The following is a 17905-nucleotide window of genomic DNA, read 5'->3' as shown; positions in this document are numbered from 1 at the left end:
TGGCTTGTTTATTTATTTGTTTATTATTAATATTAATTTGATCCAAAACTATTTCTCACAAAATAAGAGCACATTGGGTGCTTTAGTAAGTACGTTCACTTAAAGAAGTAAAAATCAGTTTTCACGTGCTTTTCTTGTGATACAAAATTAAATTTTAGGGCTAACCTGGACTTCATGGCAAAGGAAATACTGTACACTAGTGTTTTTTTCTTGGTGTTTTTTCAATTATTTACAGAGGAAGACTTTGGATTTTGTCACTGATTGCCTGCAAATATGGGAGTTTGAACTCAATTCCAACACGTTGTCCTATTACTACTACACTATTACATTTAGGTATATACTAATATTCTTTGTGGAGTATGAAATATGAGTGAAAGTAACAACTTTACTATTTTCTTTTTTATTCATCTTTCTTTATCTACCTTCCCATATTTTTATATATGTTCTAATTTAATTTTAATTTTATTGAGTGACTGTGTCTTCTTGTTCACTGAGAGAGCTCCACCTCTACAATGACAGATAAGATTCTGATTCTGATTCTGATTCCTTCCTTCCTTCCTTCCTTCCTTCCTTCCTTCCTTCCTTCCTTCCTTCCTTCCTTCACTGTGGAACCATAGGCCGGTGAGTTTAAATCCAGGCCTGTAATTATTTCCCTCTTCTACCTGCACATTCTCCCTATAATTTAAACCCACATAAATGCATGTTCCGTTTTTAAGCATATATGCAACAGATTTTTGCATAAAGGCTATTAATATGAAAATTCAATGCTTAGATAGCAGTTACAATACCAGGGTGAATGAGTCTGTGTGTATGTGTTAGATATTAGGGGTCATTTGTATCTGGGTATGCATGGAGGGGCAGTTTGTTAACCCTAATCTTAACCCTTCAATCCAACCATATTTTATACTGTTTTACACATTGAGGTGTTAGTTTTATTGTGATAAAACCTGCGGTAATTTTTCAAATTATTATTATTTTAAAGGGACCATTCAACCCCAAATGGCCTGCAGCACTGTTATTCATGCTGCTTTTTTCTTTGATGTAAGCATTTTTATGATACAATATACCTGGATGGCTTATGCTGCACAAATGGATGTGACAAACATAAAAATGAGAAATTTGGAAAAATGTAACATCAGTTTGTCCTGAAAAGACACTGAGTTTAATGTAGAATCTGCTTTGTTTCTAACTGGAAGCACTGACTTTAGCATTAATATACATTTCTCCTGGATGTAGTAGTAATTGATTTTTACTTTTTTAAAGCTTTACATAAATTCTATATTCATTAAGCTTTTGATTGCATTATATTTGATCATTGCACTAAGATTTTTGGAATAATTACTGTTATTGCAAAACCCTAAAGTGAAATAATCTCACTACTCATGGCAGTAAGGCAGAATTTTATTCTCACAGACTAAAAATGATCATAAATTTGTTTTGTCTGCATTTTTATTTCTCTATACAGGAAGTGGAATCTGCATAGGAGCTTTTTCTATTATCCCACAAAACCCGTTGTTCTCATCCTCACCATTTTTCATCTACCGTTACGTCAGCCCTGCTTTGTATCAGACACACAGCCACTTCCAAGCCACTTTCACACTCGTGTCCCTTCCCCCTGCTTTATCTGAATCCACACATGTACACCAGTTACACACACACGCACACACATCATCACCACCACCACCATTACCATGCAGGGGAAACAGCGGCCTTGAACTTGTCTGGCTCCTCCCCCTCCCACCACCAGTCCTCATTTAGAACCACCAACCCCCAACACACTCCTCCATTTCTCTAGCTGCCTCTGCATGCAGGCATTCCCCTGGCAACTGTGGTGTGGTGGTGTCTGCCTAGCAACCCTTCTACTCCATCTTATATGGCTTATGGTATGGGTGGAGTGGTGGTGGTGGGGGGGGGCGGTAGCAGTCTAATCACAGACAAAAGATCTCATAAGTATGTTGCGGTTTTGTTGGGGAGAAAGCGAGAGAAGCGGGACCTAAAGGATGGGTCTCTGCAGCTGCACAGGTCTGCAGAGAGATAACCTCATATTTCAGCTTTAAGCCACAGTTTTTGAGGTCAATATGACTGTTATTAGTGCTGTTACTGTTTGGTTTGGTCCTTACTCAATCACAACTACACACCACTTACCAATTTTTGCTGGTCTATTGTTGTCTTAATTATGATCTCTTTAAAATCATATTTCTTAAATTGATTTATCTCTTGAATCCAATTTACTATTTTTGTTTTTTGGTTGTTTTGGGGGAGACAAGTCATATGCCACACCTCCCTTCCCTCACCTTAATCATTTCTATGTATTTATTCACTTATGTCTGTTTTCTAAATGATTTTGTGACTGTAAACCCGATTATAGCTCATGCTTTGTGCAGCTCATTGTGTTTCCACCTGAAATGAAATGTGCTTTTAAAAAATGAGCAAGCAAATTTGTTTTGTTCAGTTTGTTTTCATTTTGTTTTCTTGCCTCATACTCGCACTGTGCTTTGTGGGGTGAAAGAAGTCAGTAAACAATGCTTTGCAAATCTTGTTGTTGTGCGTGTGCAGCATGTGTTACTGTAGTAAGCACAAAGGAGTAACACTGCTGTGAATGAATGGAATGACTGAATGAAAGTCATACAGCATGCTGCTAAAGACACTTGGCGCCACCTGGTGCTGGTAAAAAACAAACTAAAAGTGAAAATGGATTTTTCCAAGAATACAGAATTATGCCATTCAGTCATCTTCTGAGACAAAATGCAATCATTCATTTTATCTACAACTGCTTTCTGGCTCTGTGCTGTTCTCAGAGTGTGTTTTACTATTACATTTCATATGTCTGCGAGCTCATTTCTATTGTTTTCTTGTGTTACTAATGTATTCTGAACCTATATCCTTCACTTCCATGTGGGTCGTTCAGTCTCCACCGCAGCTGCTTCGAGGCTAAAAATAGCTTTTCTGCTGCTGACGTGATAGATGACTCATGCAGTGTCACACCGCTCTCCCTGCATTCACCCCTCTCTCCCCAGCTCTGTCCCACACACTCCACTGTCCATTTTTTTCAGTATCCTTAACTCAGTGCAAATGGATCAACAGTGAGGTGGTGTTTACAGTTTTAAAGTATTTGTTGAAGGAGGAAAGGCCATAAACAAAACTGAAATGATATTAGTTTATGGAAAGAAGAAAACTTTGGTTGTTACACCCCTCTGCAGCCCCTAATCTCTTTGCATTGGCAATGCAAGCATCTTCAGCTGCAGCTAATTGACTACACCTAGTCAGGTGTGGATAAAGGTATACCTGAGGCAGGCTTTCATGGAGCCTCACTAGTCTTTGTCTTAGTGGTACTAGCTTTTTAGCTAACTTGTTATGTTATTTAAAATAAAACCTTGTCTCTGTGAAATTCTGGTGTTAGTCTCCATATTTATGTTGCAGCTTTTGAGCCGGATTGCAACATTCAAAGTCTGGCACAGTGGACCCTACACAGGTCCAGTGCCACACCATAGCTCCTGTTGTGCCCAGCATTAGTGCCAGATGTGGCTTAAAAATCATTTTCTTAAAAATATCTGTCATTCAGAAAAATGCAACACAGTCATTCACTGTTAAACTATGATCAGTCTAAATTTATTTGGAGTTTTCAGTGTTTGTGATTGTGCATATGCAGGCCGATAGGTTGTCCAAACAACATTTAAGTTGACTGTCTAAGGTAGCCAAAGATAAAGATGATTAAATATCAATTAAAGACAATTAAACTATTAAATACCTTCAAATAAACCCTTAAAAACCCCTTTAAGGTGTGTTGAGGGTTAAGCCTTGGTTTTAGTATTAAAAGCCAACTTTTAGGTTAGGATTAATGTAAGAATTTGACACTTATTTGTGATGATTATTAAACAGATGGGGATGTGTGTGAGTGCAAAACCAAATGCAGATTGTTTGTGATTTTAAATTGTAGTAAAAAAAAATTGCAATTTCTTATCATGAAAAATGCTCACAGTGGTTTACATAAAGCAGGATTTTATTTCCACACAGTTGAGTGCACTCACAGTTTTGAAAAGTAACATCGAGGTTACGATAGTGAATGGCACAAAAACCACAGTACACTCCAAAACGTCATAACAGCTCAATTTTACACACAAAATAAGTGCCAGGTGTCTCGAAATATGACAAGATTGAAGATGAGGTTGAATCTGATGAGAAAGAGGTTTTTGCAGATGATGGACACATTCTTGTGTTTCAGTCCAGTACATACAGTGTTGCGTATACGTGATGACTTTCCTTAATTCTGCTCCTGCTGTATTGTTCATCACTGGAGCAAACAGGCCACTAAAAAATGTCATGCCATTTCAGAGGTAGCTGCTTATGCTCATCCCACTCTGGGAAAATGAGTTTGATTATTTGGGGAAATATGGTGTGGATCTGACCGTCCCCTCATCTGGTTTTAGGCCATCTTAGGAAGCAGCTGTTGAGACAGGAGCTTCTTGAGCTGAGCCACTTCCTGGGACAAACTGCTGATCTGCGACCTGAGGCTGTTGTCCTCTGCTGGATATCTGTGGTCGCTTGAATTCTGCGGAAAAGATGAGTTATTATATCCTGAAGGTGAACCCTGATACTGCACACCCCAGGCATCCTCTCTAGACCAAGAAGCCTGGCTCTCCACCTGGCCGTCCCACCCCACTTGCTGGTGGTTTCTCATTTGGATGTTTGGTCCCACCATGGCTATAGGCAGGCCACTATTCCTGCTGTCAGGTGATGCAGAAATTTCCCCTCCGTTGCTGCCTCCCCCAGGGCTTTTAAAACGAAGCTTGTGTGGAAGACTCCTCAAACCCTCCGATGAGTCTTGCCTGCTTAAATACTGACTCTCACAGCACTGCTGCTCCTCCGTCACATCCCTCGGAGAAGGCCTGCCACTCTCACCCAGTGTGTCATCAAAAAACACAGGGCTACCCACGTTTGAGCCACATGAGGTCACAACCCCAGTCTCCTGCGATCCACTATGACTCAACTCAGCTGTTCTTGCACCATAGATGGCGCCCTGCTGCGGAGCCTGAGAGAGGATCTGGTGAGTGTTGGCACTGGCCTGTGTGCCGACATATGGGGAGCCATCAGTGTGAGCCTGGTAGTGATTTGTTGATCTGGGGGTGGGATGAGGACAGAAGGGCGCAGTCAACGGTAGGATGGACACATTAGAGGGGTCCTTAACAAGCCCAAAGCGAAACTTGAGGGCCAACAGCTCGGCCCTGAGGCGGGCATTCTCCTCCAGCAGACCCATCACCCGCCTCTCCAGCACCATGTCATTGACTCTCCGCTTTTCTCTGGAGCGTCTAGCTGCCTCGTTGTTTTTTTTCCTCTTGTCCCAGTAGCCATCATCTTTTTTCTCATTAGGGATGAACTCCCGTTTGCGACGTGCATTATTACCGCTGTCTTCGTCACAGCTGTTGCCAGCCATGGCTTCAGCGTTGTTAAAGCTGTCTTTGCGTTTGAAGGCAAACGTGTGACCCAGGAGGCTTCGGGCCAGCTGACTCGTGGAGGTCAGGATGGAAACAGCCTCCTCGGTGAAGGAGCCGGTTTCCCCCTGAGGCCTGGACCCCACACCCAGCAGAGAGGGCACCGACAGATCCTGGATGACGCCTCCCACAGTCTGACCCGTCATGTTCACTCACTCCTGACTGCAAGGAGCTGTAGGGCTGGCAGCTCCCGGTGAAATATGCTGTAATGGCTCCACCTAGAGGAGAAAAAAAAATCCACGTGGTGAGATGAAAATTTGTAATGTTGTAAAATTTAAACCGATTGTCAAATTAATGTTAGCAGGAAAATATTTTTAAATACAAGATTTAAAGGGAAAAGCTTTCAAAATGAATAATTACAAACATAAAAGCTGGATGAATCTTCCTTCACTTAAACTTAGAAATACCAGATGTCTTATTTGATTCTGTCCAAAATTATACATGAAAACTTTGATTTACTGGCATCAAATGGCCATAAATGTGTAATGGGTCATTTAGTTCTTCATGTTTACCCCACACAGAATAATAAAATATAGCACACGTATCTTAACAGGATAAAATAATGACTGTAAAGGTTACTTTAAAAGCCGCAAATGTATATTACTTACAAATCAAGCAGCTGCAAACTGATAAAAACCTTCTGGCTCGGAGAGGAGACTGCAAATCTCTGCCGGTCATTCAGACGTTTCCGCTCCTCAACACACCGCATCTCCCTGCCGTTCCTTCCCCCGCTCACTGGTTCAGCCGGGGTCGGAACCTCACCCCGGGTAACACACTCCTCCTCCTCCTCGTTCTCTTCACCCTCCTCCTCCTCCTAACGGGAAGCCAGCCGAGTCAAAACAGACAGGCAGGGGGGAAAATAAGTCTGATGGGCTTGTTAAATTTATACTTCCACGGCAGCTGTGATCTGCGGCGCTTTTAACTCTCGTGTGACGTGTCTGCCTGACACGCAGAGATGGGACTCCGATCATAACTGACATATCTGAGGTTACTAGAGGACAAAAAAGGAGGACAAATTAGCGTCATCATCAGAAACACATTTACGATGATGTACGGCCTTAATAAGACAGAAGCTCTACGTTTAAGCTTTAAGTATTTCAATTATAGTTTAATTTATCTCACCGAGTAACATTGAGGGGGCGTGGTTAATGGCTTGTACTGCAACCAGCCACCAGGGGGCGAATAAGATTTTTGGCTTTATGTTTGAACAGAAATAAGATGAAATGTCGAAATGTTTTTAAAGTATAAGTAAAACTTCTCATATTCAATTAAAATACGTTTGGTTCTGATAAGTTTCATCATGATTATTGATAAAAGAGTTTGAGACAGTTTGGAGTTTCTTTTTATGGGCTTAATTTTTGTAAAGTACCTTTCTGTAAGTATCAAGTTGATCACCATGGGTCACTTGACATCGTCGAACATTTTGATTTTAGGCATGAAATATGCACTTGGATTAATAATGTGTAATGATGTCCTTCCTTTTACTCACAGACTGTATATAAAATATCGATGTAGTTTCCGGGCCTGAAAAGTGGCAGACATACCTTAAATTAGAATTTTTTTCTCCTCCCAGGAGGGTCCAGTTGTTCAGAAGTTTACCAGAATTTATCAGACATATTTTTTTTATTAAACTTCAGCAGATACAGCAGTAAATCCCACACCATTCTTTTTCATTCTTTTTTCCTCATATTTTTGGTCCCCTCAAACCTCCAACTAAACAAGGTAAATGGCTTCCCCTATGGGACCCTGGTTTTGCTGAAGACTCCTTCCTGTTTAAAAGGCGTTCTCCTTTCCCACTCTTGCCAGGTGCTTTGTCATAGGGGACTGACTGAACTTTGATGTTTTCTTTCTAAAAGTGTCTTTAACCTACTAAAGCAATATTTAGATAACTGTTGTTAAGAACTGGCACTATTTAAATTTATGAATCAATCACAGTCAGCAGGATTCTTCTAACAGATTAAAATGATACACTCCAACAGCTTTGACCTTTGGAGGCACACAACATCTAAAAGTGTCCTGTTCAAGCAGCAGATCCTTTAAGTCCTGTAACCAGTGGCCGACATACTATACATAGATGTTTGATCTGATTGAACCGAGGTCTGTGGTTTCTCTTTGGCATGTTTAGACCATGCTTACCGGTAATCAATTTTGCAATGTCACATTGTCCTGCTGAAAGAGACCACTGGGAATAATGTCACTATGAAGGTCTTACAAAACCATGTTAAAGAAATTTCACCAATTAGAGAGGGCACCAAAAAGCTGAAGACCAATTTAAATGTGTAAACATGGGGGGGGGGGGGGATTATTAGCAGACAAATAGGAAGCATAACAAACGCAGGACAGAAAGAAAGAGAAACCTTCAAAATAAATCAGGAGATAACCAAAGGCAACTGAACAAGCACAAGATAAGGAAACACACTGAACATGTAGAGAAGAAGACTTACAGTAAACATTACGACAAAGACTAAGGAACACTGGATGATACACAGCGGCACAGAGAGAAGAGCAGATAGGGAAACACTGAGGGAACTTTAACTGCTACCAACAGAAACCAAAACATGAACCAAAACATGGGATACAAAACTGAAACTCATTACTGGAACAACCACATACTAAAACAGGAATTAAAGACTCAAAGATGTCACTAGAAACAAAACTTGCATTTTACCAGAGTAAAGAAATCAAAATAGAAACCCAGAAATCCAGCAACCACAAAAAATGAAAATTTCAAACACTTGGAGTGACAAAACACCACAGAAGCCCAACTCAAACATATTAACCAAGAATTTAAAAAAAATAAAACAGTAAAAACCTGAGGCCAGTGACCTTGTCATCATATTACCATAAGCTTGTTCTCGTCACATAACACTTCCTGTTTCTACTATTTCACCAAGTAAATTATGTTCCCAGTGACCCACATCATGTAAAAGCCTCTCCAAGTTTCAAGAGCAACGCTTGCTCTAAATACACAGATGTTAAAACTAAGTGCTGCTGTGGATAAAGTCAGTGAGAAAGTCTGAAAGTGTTTGAGATATTGAACGCCAGTCTACCCCTGATTCCCATCGGTGTGGGTGGGTGTGTGCAATGCTTAAAGTGCACATAAAATAGCACAGTATGAATGTGTGTGATTGGGTTATGCGCTTTGGGTGGTCAATAACATTAGAAAATGTCCTAAAAAGTTAGTACCCATCTGTAGATAAACACTCTTTAATATGGCAAAAAACTTGTATAGTTTACTACTCCTTATTCTTTGCATCCCTGGGCTATGAGTCATAGACTCCTAGGAGTCCCCAGACCCCACTTTGGAAACCATTTCTGTAGTTATCACAGTCTGGGCCTCATCAAAGGTGCTCTGATGTATCGAAGTCCTATTATATTGAGATAATGTTATTCACTCTACCTTTCAGGGGCTTTAAGTGTTGAATACTGTATGTTCTACAACAACATCAATTTTACCCTTATAGCTGCGCCTGGAAGTGCTGCTTTAGAAATCTCCGAAACTGCATGTCATTTATCAAGTAAACAAAATATTTAATTTAACTTGATAGTTTAGGTTTCCATAAAGGCCTCTCAAAAATAAGAATTGGAATGGCTGTGTAACCTAGAAGATATAACTAAGGATAAATATTTTTTATGGAAGCTTAGGGAGAAAAGCAGATTTTCATTAACTGCTTTGTTTCGTCTGATTATATTTTTACATGAGGTCATAAGGTTTGCCAAAGCCTGTGCGGGCAGTGCTCGTGGTTGCTTAAGTTGTCCTCATTTGCTCTTTCCAAGTAAGCACCACTAACGGGCAGTTCAAGGTACACAGAAACATGGGGAAAAAATACTGTGCACATGCTTTTTTTGTGTCTCTTACATTCAAATGAGCACATAGACAATATGATTCTGTTTTTCTTTCCATTACAACATCAGGTTATTAGGCAGCATAGTTGTGTAATGTAGCTCACCATGTATGTTTTCTCTCTTTCAGGACTATAGCTTTGCTGTGTTAAAAACAAGAGAAGCTAATCACAGATATACTAAACCTATGAGCTAATCTGTAAATTATTTAATCCTGTTAATGAAAAATGTAAAGACATCTTTATGGAGACTGTGCCCTGAAAGCTAGTGTAAATGGGGAAGCAAGCTGTTGCATAATACTCAGAGAAAGTGCATGTGAGGACTGTGCCATGCTGAAAGTTCAGTTGGGGTGAGTTTTTGCAGAAAAAAGGAACACTGTTCCATAAGCGTTGTGCCACAGTGATACTTCCTCCTTGCACATGGGACTTCTTCACACTGAACCTCTCCTTTTTCTGTGTTGGCCTCTTTAGTTTCCATTAAACAAGGCAATACTTTTCATTTAATTTATGCAGATCTACGCTGGGTGTCAAAGACTCGGCCCAGAGCCAGAAACGACTGGTCAAAGGGTCCAATCAAGGCAAAAGTTGGATATGTAAAATGGGAAAAGAGCAGTGCATGAGAGCATCATTTTTCACTGTATTTGGCACAAAGAAGCATCATGTTACAACATCTCATCAAGTCATGGGAACTGTTGTGCAAATTTCATCATTTCATCCAAGCCAGAGGCCTGAATTATTGTTAGTTTTGACGTTTTCTCACAGACATAAATATGAACTATGTCCTGTTATACCACATCAAAGCAAGGTAGTCAGGCCAAGGAGTTGTGTCAGTGTTTGTGTTTCTTTGTAATATACACTGACTGAATATGGAAGGACTGAGACATACAGCTGGCAATGCATTTATTTTTCTTAAGATTTCTCATGCTGCTGACCTGTTTTGTAAATGAAAAAGCAGTACTTGTATTCCTTTACTATAAAATCAATGCAAAAACTGAGCGGTGTTTATTTCTCATAGGGTATTATGCAACGCAGCAACTGGATGTTCCACTTTATGTGGGACTGTACAGCACTTTTTATCCCTTGTCCCACTGTCCCAAATATTGAGACAATGTTCCACATTCTGTTTAGCATGAAGACAGACACTGAATGACTTTAATGAGAGGATGCTATCATGGTTCTCAGGCAGGTTGACAGACCATCATTGTACACTATCTGCACAATGTCCAATATGGAAAAATGCAGGTCACCACATTGCTTCAGTGACATTACTAAACAAAATAGCAACTTAAAGAGTTCACAGCATTTTTATCCATCCATCCATTTGCTTCTGTTTATCCTATTTCAGGGTCACGGGGGGTGCTGAAGCCTATCCCACCTGTCTTAGGGTGAGAAGCAGGGTACACCCTGGACAGGTCGCGAGTTTGTCGCAGGGCAAACACATATACACAGGCAGCCATTCACACTGACATTCACACCTATGGGCAATTTAGAGTTTCCAATTAACCTACCCCCACTAAGTGCATGTCTTTGGACTGTGGGAGGAAGCTGGGGGACCTGGGGAGAGCCCACGCAAACACATGGAGAACATGCAGCTCCATACAGAAAGATGGTGGAATTGAACTCAGGCATTTTTATTTTGTGGAAATACTTTCAAAAGTATTAGAAGAAGATTATTGCACAAAACTAAAATTTACTTTCCTTTAATAGTGTTTATATTTACTTAGTGTAGTAAAGTTTCTTGTTGTATTTACCCATTTCCTCACTCTCTCACGCCTCACTCACTGTCTTGACTTTCTCATCACTGATTGGTTTCTGAGTTTCTTTGTACCTTAATTGAACTCAACTGGCACACATTATATATGGACTGTGCTTCCTGTTACTCACTCTTTTCACTCCCACAGTGGGTGACAGCTGAGGTGAGTTTGATTTGTTTTTCTGAGTTTAAACCTTTAAGTTAATTAGTTAACGTCCAACTTTGTTTTGTCTTTCAGAGTTTAGCAGCCCCTGTGTGTCTTTAAGTTAAAGTGAAATAAAGCCAGTCCCACTGCACAATCATTGATGGCTCTTTTCTTTGCCATGGTGACAACAACTTTATCTTACCTTCGAGCTTTCTAATAACACTTGGTAAGGTTGCATTCAAATAAAACATGACCTTTACACGTCAAATGCCTCTTAGCATTTCTAATGTGTCCAGCATTGTCAAAAACAAACATACTTTTTGCCCCATACTCCATTTGCAAGGTCCGGTCACCCTATTATGTAACACGTTTGCTGTTCCCCGCTTGAGAGAAATGTGGACTCATGAACTAAAATTCACTATTTGGGGGGTTTTTTCATCAAAGGTTTGGTGACAACAGTGTGACTGTGGAAATGTTTCTACGAACTTTACAGAGCAAATACGATCCAGGGGTGCATGCTGCAACGTACCGTGGAGGTTTTGGAGGCTGGAGCAAAAAAATTGAGCTGAATGAGCAGCAAACTGTAAATAAGGTTAAATGATGGATGTGCAGCACTCTTTCCCTTTGTTAGAGCAGCAAGTCTGCATGCTGGTATGTTAACTGGCCCCTGAGGGATTCTGGAAATGTTATATCATGTTAAACCTGGTGGTGGTTCTAGATGAAATAAAAGGGGTCACAAGCATTACTATAATTCACACAGAAGGGGAGCTGAACATGAGTGTCAAAGTCCATGGTAGTCTTCCCAGCAGGTATTGGTACATTTCCATGTAGGCCTGAGGTACAGCTCTGCCATCACAAGAGTCATGATGGATATAGAATCTGTAATGTAAACTGTTTCCAATTTAAATGGAGCTTTTTGGAGAAATGTCTAAAGTTAAGTGTCCTTTAGAATTAATTCAGCACTTTGTGTTCTGCATTTTCAAAACAGCTGGATTCTTCAGTACCAAATGGATTTGCTTTAACTCTCTCATGTCTGCCAGAACAAAGTAATTTCCAATAAAGAGGAGAGTTTATAATCACAGACTGTGTAGGTGTGCATACACACTCACCTCTGAACACCTGCTCTGATCCACCGTGACTCTTACCGTGTCCCTGTGTATTGAACTAAAGATTAAAGTCATAACATCAACCAGCATCAGTGGACATGCTTCGTTGGCGACGTGTCCACTCTGCACCGGGGATTATGTAACTGAAATATTGTGCAAAATATCAACGCGCGTAATAACATTTTGAGTCCTCATTTGAACCTTGTAAACCACCTGATCTAGCATCACAGAGTTCACCAGTATAAATTTACTCATAAAAATGTCAGCGTTAGAAACCAGTAACACATGTCCACTCTTAGCAAAGAGTGTAGGCTTCCAGAATCTTACAGTATTGATTCTAAAATACTTTTACTTCGATACAAAATCTTATAGTCTTGGGTCATCTTATATCTTATAGTTTGACGACCCCTGCCAAATCATAAGCTACTAAATACTTTAGCTTTTGCAGTTCATGCTCTCATACTCCAGAACAGCCTACCTCAAAATCTTAAGGAAGCAAACTCTGACAGTAATTTCAAGATACCCCTTTTTTTATTCTGACATTTAAATACCATTTTAACTTAATAATACTACTGTACTGATAAGAATCGTCCCCATTCAGGAACATGGCAGATGCAGAGAACAGTTTTGTTTAAAGGTCTGTCAGCTTGATATGTTTTTATGCCTGTGATGCCCTTTTAACCTCCACATGTGACATTCGGGTATAAAAATAAATTGAAGTGAACTGAAATCACATAGCTGGTTAGCACATTTACACTATTATGTATACTGTAAGTAACCAGCAGTATGTAAAAGCAGTTTAAAAAAAAAAGCTAATAAAAATTACATTTATTTCCTCTTCAAAAGCATGTTAAAAAAAATGAATAAGGGGCTTTCTGAGAAAACTAGAGTTTTGCATTACAATCATTAAGTGCAGAATAAATAATCTGGGATGCTTTTAGTTACCGATTTCTCCAAAAGAACAAGTATGCTGTATTTAACAAGCTCATCTGGTGACCTTTTTATTTTACATGTAATGTTTTACTGTTGGTTTTAAGTTTCAAAACTTATTGTTGTTTGACCAGAAACCAGGGACCTGCACGGAGGCACAGTGGAAGATAAGGATTATTATAAACTGTGAATCATGCAAAGCTACCCTGGAGTTGGAAACAACTGTAACAGGTCAATGAAAAGTCTAAAGACTAAAAGAGGATCATTTTGCCTCTGCTGCGGCCATTTTTATTGTAATTATGAGTCTCCTGGTTTTATCGAGTTGCCATACTAAATGCATGCATTAAAATTTAAAAACAGGCAGCTCATTATGTCAGCAAAGCCTCTCTGTTGCATATGCATTCATGTGTACGCAAAGCCTCATTAGCTCTTTGAAAAACAAAGGTACAAAGTAATTGACTGCCGGTGCACAGAGTGTTCTGTGGCCTTGTTTGACTCTGTGTGTGTATGCTCAAGTTCAAATCAGGCGGATAACCCCCACCCCCGCTCCGTCTTTCTCCCTCTTCCCTCTCCCAGCTTTTCCTTTGATTCATTTGGACTCGCAGTCCCTCTCAACAGTCTCAGTGCTGCAGCGGCTTTCAGCGCTCTAATCCTCATCCTGCTCTCGGACAGCAGGCCAAGATTCTCATTATGTGAGGTTGTGTAACTGCAGACAAAGAGTAAATAATTCCACACATTCATACTGGCTTAAAATAATCAAACTGAATTCGATGAGAGAGAGAACAAACGCACTGAGTGGGACTACTTTGTCATCGTTTAGAAATCCTTATATTATATACCATACAGACAGTTACCAGTCCAAAATCATGCTACATTTTTTTCATAAAAAATACAGATGTTGTAGAGGCCTGAAATAGCGGGTTTAATAATGCAGAGAAAATCCATTTATAAAATGCTCATTGGAGAAGCTGTTATCCTAAAATATTAATTCTATAATATACTGTGTGTATATTGCATGTGAGAATGTTTCCACATGTTTATTTTAGTGATATGAAGGGTAGCAGTACAGTTGATTATTTATTATTATTATTAATCCTTTATTTATCCAGGTAAAAATCTCATTGAGATTAAAAATCTCATTTCCAAGAGAGACCTGGCATCATGGCAACAAAAGTCACATACTACATAGGTATATAACATTTAAAACAAATATAACATTTAAAATACAAATACTGCAGAGTTCAGACAGCGTTACTATTCAGATGATGTGTTTTACCTTTCCAACACTGCAATTTAGTGTTTAAGTGTCTGAAAATGTCCCAATTTTTCTTGACTTCTGACCGCACATTTTCAAGGAAGCTTAATATGAGAATCTGTGCAATAGAGTCTAGAGCAGCTGTCTAAGGAGTTTATAATTTTGAGTCTTAATACATTAAGACTCAAACTCCTTAAAAGCTGCCCAATATTTAAAGCAATATAAAAGGATGTAAACTATGAAAAAAGCTTAATTAAATATATTAAATGCAATTAATGAAGTATACAATATTTAGATGTGAGAGGGAAATCAAGTAAAACAGGTATAGAGAAAGTATTTGTTTTTTTTGGTTTGAGTTCTAAAGTTACATTTTGATTCTTGTTAAAATATAACTGTCGGCACTTCCAGATGTGAGCTTGCTTATCTGGAAGCTACCCTGTTTCCTTCTCCCTCTCCTTAACTTGATTAAATAAGTGACTGAAATGACGTATCTTGTTAGGGGGGGAAACAACAAGAAAGAGGAGGATTTAATTATGCTTCTGTCCTCAGTAAACCTTCTTCCACTGCAGCATTCAAATTGTTTTCTGTGGTTCATGTGGGTGGTGGGGAGGAAGAAAATATCCTTCTTTATATAAAACAATCAAATCAAATTATTTAATGAGTCTTTTCCATTAATGACCTGGCATTGGGGATTTAGAAAAAAAAATGTGGTGGAATAAGCTTAAAGAATCAAATGCACTGAAAAACATTACATTACCGTCATTGTTTATGCCACATGGTGTTTAAGCCTTGGCCTGGTCACATGCATTATAATAATGTCTTTGTTTAGTACACTCTTGTCATGCTCAGAGATAAGATCACTCCAATCAAGGGGTTAGCTATAACCTTATGTAACCATGAAAGGAGGAAGTAGAACATGGAAGTAGAAAGCAGATTTGTTTCAGAGTTTGTTTGTTCTTTTAGGGCACTACAGGCCAGAGCCTCTATCCTCGTGTCACCTCTAAATCCCAAATCACTTTCCCTTGAACGCTGCACTAAAATAGACTGCAGATGGAGCCTCATGACCATCACTAACATATTTGTGATTTATCTGATGTTGTGGAACATCTTTTGTATGAGTGAAGAACAGATTATTATTATTAGCTCTAAAATTATCATGATTGCTTGAGGGCGGTGTGATAAAGCAGGTTTTCCATCTTATGACAGGGTTGGTGGTTTGATTCCAATGGCAGAACACTTTACGTTGCACCTTGCAATTTGCATGGCAGTGTGTGAGTAAGTGTATGAGCCCTTGATTATGTAATGACATACGGTCAAGGCCAAAAGAGGCCTTTTTAATATTGGTCATATTTTATATGTTAATACAGCTGTGGTCACTAGTTTAGATGCACTTATCATGGGCATGGATGAGATGGTAATTTGGGGTTTTGAATTATTTAATTGTTCTTTCACAACTTGGGTGAAAAAGTTTGAATTTATGCATATACATTCCTTCGAATACTTGGTTAAGTGTCCCTTAGCAAGCTGCACCATGGCCAGAATCTTTTTGGTTGCTGTCTGCAAGCTTGTGGCATAATTCTGGTTGGGTATTTGACCTGTCTCTTGGCGAAATTTCTAGAGTTCACTTAAATTGGTTTGTTTCTTGGTGCACATCTGGATGGAGGCAAGGCCATTCCACAAGCTTCATGTTAGCTTGCATTTTGAGTCCAGCCTGCCTCATTGGTTATGACAGTTTTGATGTGTGTTTGGGATTATTGTCCTGTTAGAAAATCCAACTGTATCCAGTTTGACTTTCTAGCTGTTGATTTAAGGTAAAGTTGAAGAATTTGGAGGTAGATCTCCTCTTTTATTATTTCATCAACTTTGTGCAATGAACCAGCACAACTGGCAGTAAAATAGCTACAGAGCATGATGATGCCACCACCCAAGCTTGTTAGTTGGTGCATCATTTTTAGGTTTGAAAGCTTGACCTTGATCTTTCTGAAACATACCTAATGTCTTTGTGGACAAATGGTTCAACCTTTGTCTTATTTGTTGTCCATGTGGGCAGCTGCAAATTTCAGTTGAGCTTGAAGGTGTTCATTTTTAACAGGGGCTCCTACTTGGTTGAGACCCTTTCAGTCTCAATCCAGTAAGTGTATATATCTCATTGTATTTCTTCAGGCATAGGAATCTAGAATCGGCTTCCAGTAGTCCAGTTCCTTGGAACTGTTAGTATGCTTGACTATGATCCTGCTTTCCAGTTCCAGTTGCACTTGTGGTTCTTTGAGCTGATTTCAGTTTGTGTGTCTGAGGAGGTAAATAGTGTTTATGGACATTACTTGTATTTTTACTGCACAAAATGATGAGTAAAGTGCAAACTGCATCCAGTACATCAAGCACAACAGTCGCATTATGCTGCTAACATAACTTCACCTCGCTGCGAGCATCTACACCAGTGATGTCCAAACCTCTAAGCTTCGAGGACCGGTTTCCTGCAGGTTTTAGATGTGTCCTTGACTTAAATGGCTAAATTACCTCCTCAACATGTCTTGAAGTTCTCCAGAGGCCTGGTAATGAGCTAATCATTTGATTCAGGTGTATAGACCCAGGGTGAGATCTAAAACTTGCAGGACACTGGCCCTCGAGGCCTGGAGTTGGCCAAGCCTGATCTACGCAGACAGCATGCTAACACAAAGCTAGCCAAGAACCCAGCGCAGCCCCGGCACAGGAGTCAGACTCTGAACTTCAACGGGTAACAAACAGATGAGCAGTCAGGCTGCAGCCTCTATTTCTACCTGAAAAATGTTCTGTACAATATATTACCTTTTTTGAGTAATGACCCCAATGGTGATCACAATAAAGAGGGGAAATACCTCCAACATGAACAAACATTTGACCCACAACATGTCATTAATTTGCATGAATGTCTTTGATATGCTGCTTAGCGATGGTGTTTACTATCAAAGTAAAGAGAATAAGAGAATCGATAATGAATCGGAATCACTAAATTCTTATCATTTCGCTTCTGTAGTTCTCATTGGCTCTGCTCATTTCATTTCTGACCTCATTCTGACCAAAATTTCAAATAATGCATTAAGTGTATCTGCAAGTAGTCTCCAAAATGCTCATCTCAAGAACACAGCTCTGGCTGTGTGCACAGAAGCCCCGCCGACCTGCTGTTCAAGCCTTCTGTTTTTTGGAAGGCAAAACAGGTTATGGTAGACCATGATAAACTGGGAGGCCTGCACCAAGACCAAGCAGACCAAGACCAGAACTGTTGGTCATGCAAAGCTACCCTAATAGAGTCCAAGAACATAGTTATGGAACTGGAAATGAGCATATTAGGTCCCTTTTAAGGACTTTCTAGCTCTTAGATTAAAAGGCATCATTTACTATTAACTTC

General features: G+C 39.6%; 2 protein-coding genes across 2 annotated transcripts in view; one reads left to right on the top strand and one right to left on the bottom strand.

Annotated features, from left to right (window-relative positions):
• Positions 1–3982: 3982 nt before the first annotated feature.
• LOC101481574 (uncharacterized) lies at positions 3983–6450 on the bottom strand. The gene is made up of 2 exons (XM_004538898.4): positions 6098–6450; positions 3983–5707 (listed from the first exon to the last, which is right to left on the bottom strand). Exon 2 carries the CDS (start codon positions 5633–5635, stop codon positions 4424–4426), a length of 1212 nt encoding a protein of 403 aa, XP_004538955.1. The 5' UTR covers positions 5636–5707; positions 6098–6450; the 3' UTR covers positions 3983–4423.
• A 10673-nt stretch (positions 6451–17123) lies between these two features.
• The window catches only part of lg6h22orf23 (linkage group 6 C22orf23 homolog), a 12037-nt gene continuing 11255 nt past the window's right edge, over positions 17124–17905 (top strand). Inside the window, exon 1 of the mRNA XM_076885179.1 lies at positions 17124–17254. The gene's annotated coding sequence lies outside the window, so the exon portion shown is untranslated. The remainder of the gene's footprint in view (positions 17255–17905) is intronic.

The sequence above is a fragment of the Maylandia zebra genome, linkage group LG6, assembly GCF_041146795.1.
Source record: "Maylandia zebra isolate NMK-2024a linkage group LG6, Mzebra_GT3a, whole genome shotgun sequence".
Taxonomy (NCBI): domain Eukaryota; kingdom Metazoa; phylum Chordata; class Actinopteri; order Cichliformes; family Cichlidae; genus Maylandia; species Maylandia zebra.
Note: the sequence above shows the minus strand (reverse complement) of the source record. Positions and strands in the feature narration are given on the sequence as shown.

Excerpts from the sequence above, each read along its gene's own strand:
- LOC101481574 (XM_004538898.4), bottom strand. The coding sequence starts at position 5,635 with ATGACGGGTCAGACTGTGGGAGGCGTCATCCAGGATCTGTCGGTGCCC.